The sequence below is a fragment of the Vanellus vanellus genome (genome assembly GCF_965231255.1).
Source record: "Vanellus vanellus genome assembly, chromosome: 1".
In the NCBI taxonomy this organism is placed as follows: domain Eukaryota; kingdom Metazoa; phylum Chordata; class Aves; order Charadriiformes; family Charadriidae; genus Vanellus; species Vanellus vanellus.
The window spans coordinates 16,498,075-16,513,355 of NC_138905.1; the positions used below are offsets into that span (position 1 = coordinate 16,498,075).

A 15,281-nucleotide genomic window follows, 5' to 3' on the forward strand; every position below is an offset into this window, starting at 1 on the left:
GTATAAAACACGCTTCCAAGACCCAAATGGCAAAACAACTTTCCCACAGCTGTCCAGACACACCAGCTCACTAAAACTGCTACTCACGGGACCCAAGCTGGCTTCCTCCGCCTCATAGATGTAATGATCGAGAGAAATGAAGTAATAGCCAGGCTCCACCTGGTTACACTGACGTCCAAACATGTGGGGCCGGCACTCGCATTGGCCAGATTCACTCGAGCAGCTAAAACAGAAGAGCAGTGAATGTACAACACATCTTGGCTATGCCGAGACACAGCTAGAGCCAATTCCAGCTTTGACGTTTTAACTGGCACGGGAGAAGTGCTTCTGGACACAGCTGCCTTGAGACACAGGATGTTCTCAGGCTCTGCACCTGGACCATCTGCACTGCTAAAATGGCAGCACAGTTCCAGGCACAGCCTTGGCTCAACCCAACTATCATTCTCCCAGACAAATCTTAGACTCAGGCTGGGAGCAAGCACGGCCAGGGACCATTTCCAGTAGGCACTTTGCATGCGGTCTCCTCTGTTTGGGTGGTGAGAGGATTTCATGCTACAGATGCAGGCAGTTCCCTGGGGCCACAAAGCAGTCCTGGGAGAGCTTCACTTGCTACCACAGACATAGCCAAGAGGCATGTCTGTCCTCCAAGCTGAGGGCAGTCTTCAGCTCCAGGCTTGCAGGCCATGCAAGCAGCGTATCTGTTTGTACGGGCTCAGGCAAAGCAAGAACATGCATGACCCTGCATGCCCCGGGACGTCGAGCTGCTCTCCTGTGCTGCAAAGCACGTCCCAAGAGGTCACGCACCAGCAGCTCTGAACAGAGGAAAACCATACCTGCCTGCTTTAGAGTAGGACACACACAGCCAAAGACACGCAACAGACAGAGCCATCACTGGGGAATGCAGAAGGTCTGTCCAGGGTGACATACAGCAGCTCTACTTCCTTCAAAATGAGCCATTTTCTCAATACAGCTCTATCCCCAAACAGCCTTTTGGTGGTGTTACTGAATTAATTTTTGAAATTGCAGAAATTCGCTTAAATGTTCACTTTAAAATGCCAGAAGTGCCCTAGCTGCCCCAGAAGGGATGCTGGGAAGCTTCCCCTCGGGGGACAGCGATGACTCCACCAACTGGGTTACAGGGTGGCAGGGATGAATTTCACACGAGGTGCGGCTGCCCCAGGCGTCGCATCCCACACCCTGAAATGGAGCCAGGAGACTACAATTCATCAGCTGAAGAAAGCAGCCCCGGGGAGAGCGAAGTTCTCCCTTCCCACTGACGTTAGAGAGTGGAGCCGGGAGCCGGGCTTCGCAGCTCTCCTGTGGCCAGAGGAAAGCACAGCTGCTCCCTGCCCACACCAGGATGCCGCATGTCCCCTCACCACGTGGTTTTGCAATCACTGGGCTCAGCGCATGGGAAACAGGCTACAAAGCTTTGCTGGGCTCTGGCTGAGCCGTACCCGAAACCCCTGGAAGCGGCTGCACCGGGCGAGCCATTATGAGCTGTGTGGCATAACCCATCTGTGTGCAGGGAGCAAGCACGGAGGAGTAAATAATCACTAACAACCACACCGCTGTCTGCCGAGGGGTAATAATTCATTCGGGAACGGAGGGAATAGACAGCCCACCGGACATTCCCACGGTGATCCCCGCTGCAGATGGGGTGTCCACAGGCTGTAACAACCTACAGGAGTCACAGCAGGACCAGTCCCAAACTCCCCCGGTCTGGTCCTGTGGGTTCCAGTGGGAAACAGTTCATCCACCCCCTTGGAAAACTTCTGTGGCTTTAGACAAAAGCCAGACATTTCAAAGGGTTTGTGAAGGGAAGTGGGGGGGAAAAAAAGAGCGAAGGAATGTGCTGCTGTTGAAAAGCCTGGGGTCTGACACTCACAGAAAATTTCTCTGGTCAGAGGAGCAGTCTGGCTATCCAGCACCCCTCTGACCAAGCATTTCAGCCAGTCACTTTACATGCTCTTACTGATGGACACATCTTCAAAACCTTCTCTGAAAAACCTCCACCTCCTCCATGGGCGCTTTCAGGTCCCCATCCCACCCCACACAGCACTACTGGGGCAATGCAGCAGTACCATGCAGCTAGAGCACTTTCCCTAGCACTGGTGGCCGGACAGACAGACTGGCCAAAGGGCCAGTTTGGGAGCAAACCAAGAACCAGTCTGATGGCCTATGTCACCGCCTGATTCCTGCTTTGATCCTGTGAGACCAAAGCTTTGACAGGGACCATACCCTGGGTCACGGCCAAGGCAGAGCTCAACCCACGGCTGGCTCCTACCCTGGCTGACCAAAGGCGAAGCTACACTAAAACCAGTTTTACTTGTTCACCTGCACGGGTGGCACAACAGAAGCTGTTCAGCACAGAAAAGACACAGATGCCTCTATTGCCTCTTGCAATCAAGACCTGCCATTTTCTGGAGCAGAAACATGGTCCCAAACATCCTCCTCAGAACGCATTGAGCCCTGGATATTGTGGTTGTAAACGAAGTGAAACTCACTGGGGTAAATGATTACAGGGAGAGTAACCGGGCTGAGACTCACTTGTTGTTCAGTGCTCCTCCCTGGTCACAGTCGCACGGCCGACATCCATCCATGTCATTGCTCAGGCCCCAGTGTTCAGGCTGCAGGAAGAAACATCACCAGCACTGTAACCTGGTGGTGATTTAACCCCACCTACCTCAGAAAGCCCCGTTTTGAAACACTCAGCATACGCTACCCCAGACTGCCCTCCAACCCATGAATCCTGCTCCCCCATAACCACCAACACTCTCTCCCCACCTGCTCTCCTCCTCTTTGTTGAACATGTCAAGGGCTTGAGAAAAAAACGCATCTTTCTACCTAGTTTTAAAAGCAAGATTCAGGAGGCCTCAAGCTCAGAGACCTCACGTCTACTGCACCGTTTACACCAGTTTGGGCTCCTGACCCATGAAAGGCTTGGAAAATCACATCCCAGTACGTCATGCAGAGAGCCATGCGTGTGGCAGCAGGGCTTTGTGCAGGGCACTACCCTTGCAGGACTGCTACTCTGCAATTTGCTTGTTGGACAGACAGACTTGTTTAGCTTTTCCATGTAGTTCACTGTTAGATAAGACAGCCTGTCAGTGTTTATACAAACACATCCAGTTATCTGACAGTGTGTTTCTGTAACACTCCAGCACACATAAACACTTATATGGATATGTATGTATATGAAATAATCCCTGCCTAAAATAATGGCCTGTAGAGAAAGTCATTTTTTTGGCAACATCCTTTCTCTGACCGTTGTCTTTCACCCCAGCAAGGGCTCCAGCAGAAATGCCCCAGATCCCTCATTTTCACAGAGCAACCACTACAGGTATCCTAATGTCTCACTCCTTATGGTCCTGGGAATTAATCCGGATGTTCTTGTCTGCCTTGACGTGCCTCCCTGCTCCCTGTAACCACAGCGTGCCTCACAGCCCCTGACATCCCGAGGTGCCTGCTCCAGTCTGACCACCAGGCACCCAGTCACAGGCAGTCAAGAGACAGCAGCCAGCACCTTGCTCCATGCTTTCTGCCCGCCAGCCTCCCTCACGCCAGTGTTTCCTAATTTATTTTATGGTAAGGTACTTACCATGCAGTGATTGCACTGCTTTCCTGTCACCAGACGCTTACAATAGCAGTTTCCTGTCTCCGAATCACAAGGATTCCCCCCGGGGTGGGTACCCAGAGGATTACAGGCACAAGCTAGATTGGGAAATACAAACAGGCAGGTCAAAACACAGGATTGGAGTTACATTTTAGGCAGTGTTCAACTTAGATATTTACATTAAAGCTTCCCCTGAATTCCCCAGGACAGAGATTAATTACACACTTTGCCCACCACCCATCCCAGTAAAACTTCCCTGGCTTACAGACTTATAATTAAAAACAAATAAGGAGGATCCTGCTATTTCTACTGAATACGCTAGAAGGATCAGCTGGGGAACTGAGTTTTAAGGGCGGGTGGACTCCAAGCTACAGCAAATCTACAAGAATGTTTTTCCTTCAGAAAAAAGATGAAACAAAGGGGAAAAAAACACCCCAGAAACCAACTTCTCCCAGCTCTAATGGCTCCTCAAAGAGCTTTTGATCACACATAAAGGAACATATGTTTTTACTCACACTGACAACCCACTGGGTCATCGGCACTCAGACCATAGAAACCTTCTTTGCAGAGGTCACAACGCTCCCCTTCGACAAATAATTTACAACGGCATTGTCCGGCAATAAGGCCAGCAGAGAAATCGGTGTAGCGATCGCAGATGCCACCATTTTGGGAGCCAGCTGGGTCACAGTTGCAAGCTAAGAAGGAAGCATCGTGCATGTTTTATTAACTGCTACAAAAGAAAAGGCCAAGTCTCACACTGAATTATTTAAACTCAGCTGCTGTGTAGAGAGACTGTATCGTTCCTACATTAGACACGATATGGGTTGAACGTGTAATGACCTGATAAATTTTCAGATTCTCAAAGAGAAAATAAAACCCAGCCAGGCTCGCTCAAGACATCCAAGGCAACCACCCTCCCTCAAGGATCTTTGTTCGGGAGCACAGCACTGGCCAAAAGGCGGTAAGCAAATCCTAAGTTCTCCAGGGAAAGCACAGCCATTCCCACCCCGAGGAGTAGGGCTGCACTTACGCTCACAGACGTCGGGGTCCCGCAGATCTCTCTCCGGGTGCTGGAAGTAGAAGGGCTTGCACTGCTCGCAGTTGCGTCCTACGGTGTTGTGCTGGCAGTCGTCACACACTCCCCCGCTGGTATTCCCTGTCGTCATGTACACAGCCATGTCAAAGTGGCACTGGCTGGAGTGGCCATTGCAGTTGCACTCTGTGACAAAGACAGAAAGCAAAGTAAGAGTCTGGGCCCAGGGGAGATGCAAGTCTGCAGAAAAGACACACCAAAGTCAACCAAAGAACATGCAGGACTTCATATAGTGCCACAAATTCCCAAGTAACAGCATGTAACGCTCACACCAACTCCAGTCCTCCATTTTATTCAAACTCACTTTTGCACGCGTTACTATTGCGGCCTTCAGCGGGTCGCCAGGGTAAGTCATGGTAGAAATCCAAACACTGTTCACAGTTTAACCCTTTTGTATTATGTCTGCACATGCAGTGCCCATGGACCTGTCATTAAAAAACAAAAAGAAAAAAAAAAAAAAAAGAGGAATATAGTTGGTTATAAAAGAGGAAGGAAAGAAACCCATGCTCTAATTAATGCAAAATGTAGCTAGTACATAATGGATATACTTTTGGAGACTTTAATGCATGTAACTGCACGTAGGAAGACATAAAGGGCCACAGGAGCATCCTGCCAAGGTAAGAATGTCCTCATGCAAATTCATCCTTTCCTTACTGGAACTAATGCCTGAATAAATGCTTTCAGACACAAACAAGGAGAGCACAGTTCCCCCTCAATAATCACAAAAGCCTCTTTGACCTAAAAGTTAGCTGTTTATTAGCTGTTAATTAGCTATTAACATGCATCTAGTTATATCAGCATTAGCCGATATAGTCACTAGCCGATATAGTCACTAGCCCAGCTCCTGCTTTCCAGCCGTATCTTGGTTCTCAAAGCAAAGATAACAGACAGTTTGGATGGGTTTTATCCACCAACCCCAGACTTTGCCTTCAACATGTACAGAACAAGCACTAAGTAGACCAACAGTGATTGTGTGACAGCTGCTGCCATAGACGATGGGGACCACCAGCACTGGAGCCATCACTTTAAAGGCAAAGCCAGTCTTGCTGCTGCTCGGGTGGAGACACTGAAAGCACAGGGCAACAGAGCATACCCACTCGCCGGCATCCTGCGGCCCCTGGGACAACCCCCACAACCTCCCCGTATGCCTCCACATTTTCATCCAGTTAATAACTCACTCATTAACAGGGGTACTATTACTGCTCGTCAGGCAAAAATCATGGGGAAAAACAGAACCCAGAAGGGATGTGGCACTTGCACAGCAGCGGACAACACAGGCAGCAGGATTTTCTTCCAGAGCTTGCTGTTAATTAGGGCTCCTGCCTCCACTCCTCAGCTGATAACGACTGATACCATCACAGGTCATGTTTGATTCACAAAGGTGTTTCATCCTTTGATGCCTCTATTCACTTCAATTTAAGGATAACCAAGTGGAGTTGTCGCACTCACCCATCTCTGGCCCCATACGGTTACACTCCCCTTCTACATTCCAGCCTTTTAATTTCATCAGCTCTTTAACATAATTACAAAAGGAATGCTAAAACAATTTTCACCTAATCTGAGCTCTCTGTCCTTGATTAACACCAATAATGACAGATATGTTTGCTGAGAAGGAACAGTTTTAATGGTTTTCTTGTTCGAAAATTAAGGGTGATGAGTGGGGTTGGGGGCAGAGTGTCATCTTTCAATTTATGTTTAAATGACCTAAAAGAGAAACAGCTCTATGCAGAAAAATGTGAATATTTACCATTCCTTCTACTTCTTCGTTAAAGCCATCCACAGGTGCACACTCGCTGGCATGTCCGTAGCAGAAACAGTTCCCGCGAACCACCATGTCGTAGATGGCATAGTAGTACTTCTCTCTGATCTCCATCCTAGAGTCCAAGAGATTATCTCCCAGTGTGTGCAGTTTGATGAATTTGACTCTCAGATTTGTGATCTTTAATAGGTCTGCAGGGGACACCAAAAAAAGCAAAACCAAACCCTGTTTTGGAATTATTTACCAGATATTGTATTGAATGGGAGGAAGCCAGGAGTGACTTCCCAAGCACACTTCCTATGGGCAGATTAGATCAGATTTAATTTCAGCACTTACATACTATAAATCATATCACTTCATACTCCCAAATTAAAAAAAAAATAATATTATTTTACTACAGGTTGATCACTGTATAAGTCAGTTTAAGCTTAATTAAAAATACTTCTCTATTTTATTGTAGACATAAACAGGCACAAACACAAATATTACAGGCATGCACAACAGTACCACTGAAAAGACACTGGTTCTTTGGAGCTTTAAAATGCAAGATGGGCAAGGACCTGATATTAAGGAACTGCTGACAAGCAGACCAGGAGCTTCAAGAGTTACAAGCCTTTTAGCAAAAATCTTAGTTGGAAACAAGACACGAATAATTCTTCTTTCTTATACGCCCAATTTTCCTAGCAAATATAATTAGTTACATTTTGCTGAAAGAAGCAACACCCCATCACTGACAAAATACAAAGGAGAAGTTCTCAGGGGATAATCCATGGGAAAACAATATTGCAGTAATTACTTCAGTCTACATGTGCACTTTGATATTATGAATCCTGTGTAATGTCTTATAGCCTTGAAACTAGGCTTGAAAAAGCACTTCAAACCCATGAAAACAGAGTTTCTCCTTTAAAATGTTGGTTAAAAAAAAACCCAAACATTCAGCTGATATAGCAACTAGCTATACTTCAGATATTTTCTTCTGCTCCAGTTAGCTTTATGCTGAAGGACACGAACCGAAACTGAGAATGCATGTTAAATCAGAGGTCAAATTTAAGGCCAAGCACTGTAGTCCCCTACTCGGGCCAAATGCCCCATGAGGTTTCTCTTTGAGTCACTCTCAGCAACAGATCTCTCTACCTTTGCATTCCTGGATTGTCATGACCATACACGAACACTACAGTAATTTGTGGTTTATGACCACATCTGTGAGGTCCAGCCAACTGTTCTAAAGTCATGGCTCAGATGTTCTAAAAAATAAAACATGACCCCCTTGATTTTAGGTAGAAATGCAAAATGATATTAGTACCATTGTAGTTCTGCTTCTTTGTTTTCTGAATACCGTACAATTACAGTATTCAAGAAATTCAAGAAATCTCTCGGTGACTGCATGTATTTTCAGGAGAGGATGTCTTTAATGAAAATAAATCCCTGATCAATTAAGAAAAGGACCAACTACAATGATGTGTGTAAGACCAATGCATTGAGTTGACAACACTGATAGTTATTTCCCAGCACATCACCGTCTGAGTCAGGAAAAGAAGCTACACCACAAATGTATTCATATGACTTCAAAACTGTTATCAGAGTTAATGTGTGGCTTTATTTGTGGCTTACTGGTTTTAGTAAGCAAATAAGCAGAGAAATGCTTCCAAACATGCCTGGAAGGTAACTGCATACATACTTTGAATCCTTGGACTGTACGGATCTTCAATTCGAAAAGCGGGATCTAAAACACGATATATTACCTGGAGGAAGAATGGTATAATAAAAGATTCAGCTTTAAAAATAAGCTGATGATGTGGAAAAAATTTTATACAACAAACATATTAGAAAAAAAAAACTACTGACCTCTCCCTCCGTTGAAGGTTCAATGTCGGAGTATCGGGAATCACAGATTATATCATCTACTCTCTTCATGGGTCCAGTTGAAATCCCAGGAAATGAGCTCTCACAGTCATATGCAAAATACCTATATACTTGCCATGTTTTTCCAAAATCAGATGATCTTTCTATCAACATTGCAGCAGGACGGAATGTCTAATGATAAGAAAACCAAAAGAGATTTTATTCAATTAATTATTACTTGCATTTATATTGAGCGCTTTGAAGTGTGAGCAATCCACATGTCTGGATTTTAATATCTCTCCCTGCACTATTTCCAATATTTGGAAATACTGGAAATATTTTTCTGCCGATATCCCACTTTCTGCTCAGAGGTAGATCTTTGAAGTAACACACATCAAACCACAGACTACCCATCTTTAAAAAGACAGCACTCGGTCGCCAAGTGCTTGAACACGCTTACAATAAATAAGCAAACTTGTAAGTTTTTTGGATTCCACATCCTTTCTCAAAAATGAGGCTTAAAGCAGGGCTTTAGAGAGACAAAAGGATTTTTTCCACTGCTTGTGGAAAGCAGCACAGCCTTCTTCCTTGCTGTACCTCCCTGACTAACCTTCTGCAAAGGACCACACTACCTTTTGCAGTGTCTCTGCTGTCCAGTGCCAGCCGTCCTCTGTGCTGTAAACCTTCTCTAAGGAGACTGAGAGGTTCAGCTTCATCCACTCTTGCTGCATTTGACTCCCTCAATTCCCAGTGACCCTCCTCCAGCTGGCCTTGCCCAGGCTCTGGCAGGCTGCATTCGCTTCACACAAACCACCGTCCTTCTTACCTACACATAATCAACTCTAGAATAATGAGCTAATGAGATTTTCAAAAATTTCTAATCCCTCTCATGTTTCGATTTATGTGCTGCCTTTTGAAGAGCAGGTATTCATTCAACACCTGACTTACACCTACCGAGAAATGCCAACAGTCTCTTTGTTAGTTTTATGTATTCAGAGGAGACCCTCCCAGAGCCAAGCACAAAAGCATTTCTGTCACAGCTGGAAAGAAATCTTGTTTCTGCTTCCTGGCTGAAAACATCACCCAACTTACAAACTGGTTATCTCACCCAACAAAAAATGTAGCAACCCAGGGGTAAGGCAGCTCAAGTGTTTACCACACAAACGAAGTCAACAAATCATCGTTAAAACTATCTTTCCCCCCCAGTCTTCCTCCTGATGGCAGACCAAGGCTGGTGGCAGCACAGCACAATGGCCGCAGCACCCACATCGGGTCAGGGGTCTCTCAGAGGTCCCTCGCTGTTGGGGTCTGGCAGAAAGCACCATCTTCCACCTCAGCCACCACCTTGAGGCAGGGGGAGAAACCCAAGTTGACACCACAGGAAAGAGAAACCAGCTCTCCAAGAAAGCCAATGGGTAAAAATGAAGAGATTAATTTGTCTACATGTGAAGAGCAGGGATTTAGCCCGGCAGGAACTGCAGCCCCTGAAACTGCAGCTGAGGGTTGCCGCTAGCGCTTGACTGCGATTTAGGATGTACGGGACAAAATCTGCCATTCCAAGACATCTGTTTGTAAAGAAACAAAGGCACTTTGTGTACAGATGTTCCTTCTTCCTGAAGACCTTTCCATTTGCCAAATGAAAACCGATACCATGGCCAATTTTTTTTAAGAAGAAAAATCCTTGCTACTATATGATTTAGCAAATGATCTTCTAGAACACAACCACCAGAGAGAGACACCAACACAAACCCCAGCTTCAGTATGACTCCTTCTGCAGCCTCACTGGAGTTCAAACAAATCTCAAGCCACATTTCACAACTCCACCTTCCTGTGCCACTTCAGCAGGAGTTAATGGTTGGCAGCTCTAAAAAATCAGGCAAAACAGCTCAGACAAAGCACAAATATCAAATAAATGTGAAGGACTATGAGACCTCTCATCTCCTTGTGTTTCAGGGTTCGCGGTAAGGCTGTGGCTTCCTTACCTTGAAGGTCATAATGAGATGAGTGAAATGAAACTCAGCCTCCAGGTTCAGCTGTATAGTCACATTTTCCAGACCTGCGGGGGCAAAGAAAATAAGCCGTGCAGCAAACAAGGACACCCACCAGCCTCTACACCTAAATTTTGCCAAGGCTCTTCGTTCCAACGGCACAGAGACTCCTTTCTTTGCCACTTGGCTCTGCTGTCAAAAAGGGATATGAGGGGTTAGTGCACTACGGAGGTACGGGGAGACACTGAGGACCTGCTGAAGAGTGTATTGCACACAGAATTCCTGTGCATCATCTCCACCAAACACCTCGCACCCAAAGCGTGAGCCTGCACTGCCATTATTTCAGATCACGTAACATAGCTAACATCACCAGATGTAGGGTAAGGATGGGAACTGCTATGGGCTGGATCCTGGCACCACAGCACCCAGTGGCTTGTACAATGGGGATGCTGAGCCCAGACCCACGTGGTGACCCCAGGCTGTCCTCACACACTGCAGCCCATCTTGGCAGCAACAGAGGCACGAGCTTCTGCAGCCCTAACACCCCAAATCTCACTGATGGCTGTTTCCCACCTTTCTTCGCTCCCTCTGGACTCTCCTGTCCATCCGGGCGCAGAAACAGTTCCTTTACAACCTGGTTTTGAAATACCCCTAAAGCAACCATCATAGCTCTCCTGACTGCAAAGCAGGGCTAAGAAACCGGTGAGAAGCAGAAGGTTTTCCAAACTCTGCTGTATGACTACCTATAGTTAAGGACTCTACACAGAAAGGAAGAAAACAGTTACAAATATTATTTTGTCATATGAAAAGACCTTTCAAAACAGCTGGATACTAATTATACCATAGTTACAAATTAAAAAAAAAAAAAAATCAAGATTTACAGAGAGGAGAAAGGGTAAGAAATGAAAATAACAAACCAATAAAGCACTTAAAACATTCAACCAGCTGTAACATTATGTGGAGCATGCAGCAATGGTCCCTTCTGCTGTATGCCTGAATAGAAGAAAACATGAATTGGACAGAAAGAATCATTTGTTTTTTATTGTTGAAGGACATTTTAATGACCTTATGAGCCAAGAACTTTTTTGTGTGAATGCTGCCAAGCCTCTTGCAAAAAACATGAATTATTTGGAACACTAGAAGAGGGCCGCTGGAGACAAGCAGCTTGCTAGGTCGATCTAAATGGTTAAAAAGGATTTAGTGAAAAACTTTCTCTACTGGGCAGCAGAAATGTTACAAGTATTACCATTTTATTTTTCATATACAGGAAGAGACATACAGCCAATGCATTTGCAGAAATCCCATCCTGTCCAGCTGGCTTTAAGGCTTCAGCGTAGGACTGCTGTTTGAGAAACCTCGATGCCTTGTTTTGTGTATGAAGGCATGCCAAAAGCATACCCATAAAAGTAAAAAGGACAGAGGAAGGACTAAAAAAAAAAAAAAAAAAAAAAAAAGTTGACAAACTAACATGCAATATTTTTTTTTAACTAGCTGGCTTGTTTCTGGTGTTCATTTTACTGTTTGGCATACAGATACATGAAGCCCAGGAGGGAGAAGGCAGTTTGCAGGGCAAGAGATATCCCTGGCTTTGCTCTCCCAGGGTAGGACAGGGAAACGGGAGGTGTGCAGGCAGGACGGCAGCCCCGGCTCGGCGCCCAAACCTCCTCCTTCCGCACCCTCCCTCCAGCCCAGCGGCGTGGGGAAACCCTGCGGTGCTTCCTTGGCAGCACCGACCCGGGATATTTACTCCTGGAAGGCTGCTCCGCTCCCGCTGCCCAAACATGAGGGAGATCTGGAGCCAGCGCAGGAAACTTCTCTCTTTAGGAAAGGATTTTTCCAAAGTGGTGGGACGGCTCTTTCCAAGACTCCTGGAGGCTGAGGGCGCTTTCTTATGGATTAAGGACTGCTCCGGGGCACACAAAAGCAGCCAGTTTTACTCAGCCTTCCTTGAACAGCATGATCCTTCACACAGCAATAATCTCCAGGGCAGAGATAACAGCAAACCCGCAGGTACCCTTAAACAAAAGGAGGGAAAGCAGCTCCCAGCCCTGGAAATGGCTCCCGGACAAACCTCCGTACCATTTTCCGACTGCCACCAGAGCTTCAGGCGATTCGGGTCGAACGTGGTGACGACATTTTCAATGCGATGACTGTCAGGATTGAGAGTATCGTGGAAGGGATTCTCAGAATCACATATGAAACATTTTTTGTCCTCCTGAAACAACAAAATAATCAGCATTACTGATTTTATCCGTGGGGCAAAAGTTGTTTCCTGCAGATAAGAGTATTTTCCATCCATATCACATTCCACTCATTTTGCCTGCAGGAGTCATCAAAGGTATTTTTTTTTGTTGAAATGATAAGTGTATTTACCTTTATGAATTAATGCAAATTGCTGAATGGAAAATATGCCAGGAATTCCATAAACTTTATTTTTAGGAGAAGAATGTTTTCTATTGAAATTGCAGTTTCAGGAAATCTCTTCCAGCGCACATATTCTCCAGCAGAAACCAGAACCAAAGGCAGCATCTACTGAATTGCTTCTGAACAAACGTCCCTATGCAAAACTGCGTTTTCAATAACTTGTGTGAAATAACATTAGCTTTGGGGAGCTGGATTGGAGATACAAGTTCTCTGCGTTAGGGATATGTCCAGTGAGGCTCAGTGTACATCAAGGGGCCATCAGTGATTTAGTGACCGAGCCCTTTCACCGCAGGGTTAATTTTACTCTGAATCCAACTTGTCAACCTCCAATCTTGCATCTTCACCCTTGACTGCAAACCCAAGCTATGCACATAAACCCAGTTTTCACACACTGCAAGGCGTGCCCATAAAAAACTTGCTGGGTGCAAGTCTGGCACATGCTGCTTGGGAAAGCCGCACAGTTCTTCACCAGGAGGACAAAACCCCATCCTGACTATTACTATGAACAATGCTATTTTGCATTGCCCTGGTACCTAAAACCACCACTTTCCAATTTTGCAAGGTAGGATGCAAATCGAACTAAAAGGGAGGGCTCCTGCCCAAACCAACTTGCAGTTTGGCAGACTGAAGGGGACAGAGGAGGGAGAGGAGCTCATCCCATTGCAGCGAGGGAGCCCCGGCACACCAGCAACTCATCACTGACAAAAGCCACTCAGGCATCATTCCCCCAGTGGGTTTATGGAGACAAATGCGGTGCTTTATCAGCCAAGAATGTGAGCGCTGGCAGGTCTGCACCACACAGGCTTTCTGTTTCACCCATTTCAGCTTTAGCAGCTCCTCCCAAGCCCAGCACTTTGCCCCCCATGAGACCCCAGAGACTCCTCCAGCAGAAAGCATGGTGAGAGTGGAGGTTCCAGAGAAGATGTCCCCTCCTGCCCGCTCCAGGCTCCTCTCCCCCACCACCACAGTCCACGCCTCATGCCACAGCTTGCTCCTTCTCCCACCAAAATTGAATCTGACAAGGCCCAATCCTGCAAAGCACTCAGCACTAAGCCCCACATTATTTAGAGGATACTCGGCACCTTCCTGAGATTTCTTCAATACCACCTTATGGTTCAGAAGTAACCAGGGACATCCCAAATGCTGAACTGGGGCTGTGAGATGAGGAATAAGGGCACACGTGCACTTCTCAAGTGATGCTTTTTACTACGGCACTTCAGCATTTTTTGAGACAAGAAAACATAACAAAGTGCCTTTGTTAGTTTGTTCTACCAGAGACACTAATGTCTTTAAAGTCAATCCTGACATACTCCAAAAAAGTTCCAGCAAAGCTAAACCCCATGTTAAATCAAGTATTAACTCTAGTAGACAGAGCAGTACAGTAATACTAAAGGCAGAGGGGGGGTAAGATTTGGTTACTTCAGTGCACAAGTGGGCCCAGCGCTACAGCCCCTCAGGCAGGGCTCCTCCTGCTTCCCGTGGTTTTCCTTCCAAGTGCCAGAATCCGGCCCTATTGTCTCTGCAGTAAATTCGGCCGGAGATTATCCCCTTACTTTCAGTTCAACAGAGTTCCACTTATAACTGATATTTTATTCTTCTCCACCATCCCTTCTGCTCAGAGATTTTAAGTCTGGTGAGCTGCTTCTGGCTTAAATAGTAACGAGCTTTGTCTTTTCCACCAGATGTGCGAGGGAACCTTATTTGCATCCTTTCCCTTAGAGACCATACAAACCTAATTACATTACGGGAACAGCGGCCAGAACATTACCCGGGTCCTACAGACCACTCTCAATCAGGAAGCTGTCTAGACGGCTCTGAACAAGTCTGAAAATAAAGTATTAATTGAACTGAACGCGGCACATTCCTCCTTATTAGCCTCGCTGAGCAAAGGGGGATCGGGAATCGACAGCCACGAGGGGGTTCCCCGGACCCCGGTTGCTTTGAGGGGACGCGGGGTCGCGCACAGGGGCACGATGCCGCCCCACTGGCGACCACCGTCCGCACCCGCACGTCCCTCCCGCAGCCGACGGCTTATCGCACCCCACCAGCCCCGCTGATGCCGAGGCCGCTACGGGAGGCGATGCCCAGCCCCACCGCCGGAGACCGAGCCCCGGCGGCGCTTTCCGTCCCCCGTCCCCCCCCCGTCGAGGCGCTCACCTGGAGGTGGCTGACGATGCAGTAGGGCTCGGGCTGGCGGAGACCGCAGGTGGAGGAGGCGGAGAGGCGGGCGGCGCGGCCGATGAGCAGGTCGCCGGTGGCGGGGTAGCAGCTCCCCTCAGCGCAGCCGTAGCTGTATTCGGGTTCCTGTGCCGCCGCGGAGCACAGCGCTGCGCGGCCGCGGAGGGAGAGAGGGATGAGAAAGAGAAGCGGTACCGCGGAAGGGCTGGGTGCCCCGAGCCGCCCCGGCGGGCGCTGCAGGGGCTCGCCCAGCCCGTCGTGCCCCGACGGCGGCCGGAGCGGGGCGGGAGTTACCGAGGCAGCAGCAGAAGTACAGCGGGAGGCGGCCCATGGCAGGGGACGGGACGCGACGGGACGGGACGGGACCTCCACACCGCCGCC

At 47.4% G+C, this 15,281-nt stretch overlaps 1 protein-coding gene across 1 annotated transcript in view; it reads right to left on the reverse strand.

Annotated features, from left to right (window-relative positions):
• The window catches only part of LAMB1 (laminin subunit beta 1), a 46,302-nt gene extending 31,021 nt beyond the window's left edge, over positions 1–15,281 (reverse strand). The window contains exons 1-13 of the mRNA XM_082486657.1: positions 15,195–15,281; positions 14,880–15,049; positions 12,378–12,513; positions 10,293–10,366; positions 8,314–8,502; positions 8,147–8,210; positions 6,457–6,659; positions 5,014–5,134; positions 4,647–4,835; positions 4,132–4,311; positions 3,602–3,714; positions 2,551–2,630; positions 88–223 (exon numbers count right to left, since the gene is read on the reverse strand). Of these exons, the coding sequence (XP_082342783.1) occupies positions 88–223; positions 2,551–2,630; positions 3,602–3,714; positions 4,132–4,311; positions 4,647–4,835; positions 5,014–5,134; positions 6,457–6,659; positions 8,147–8,210; positions 8,314–8,502; positions 10,293–10,366; positions 12,378–12,513; positions 14,880–15,049; positions 15,195–15,231 (1,692 nt within the window). The 5' untranslated portion in view covers positions 15,232–15,281. The remainder of the gene's footprint in view (positions 1–87; positions 224–2,550; positions 2,631–3,601; positions 3,715–4,131; positions 4,312–4,646; positions 4,836–5,013; positions 5,135–6,456; positions 6,660–8,146; positions 8,211–8,313; positions 8,503–10,292; positions 10,367–12,377; positions 12,514–14,879; positions 15,050–15,194) is intronic.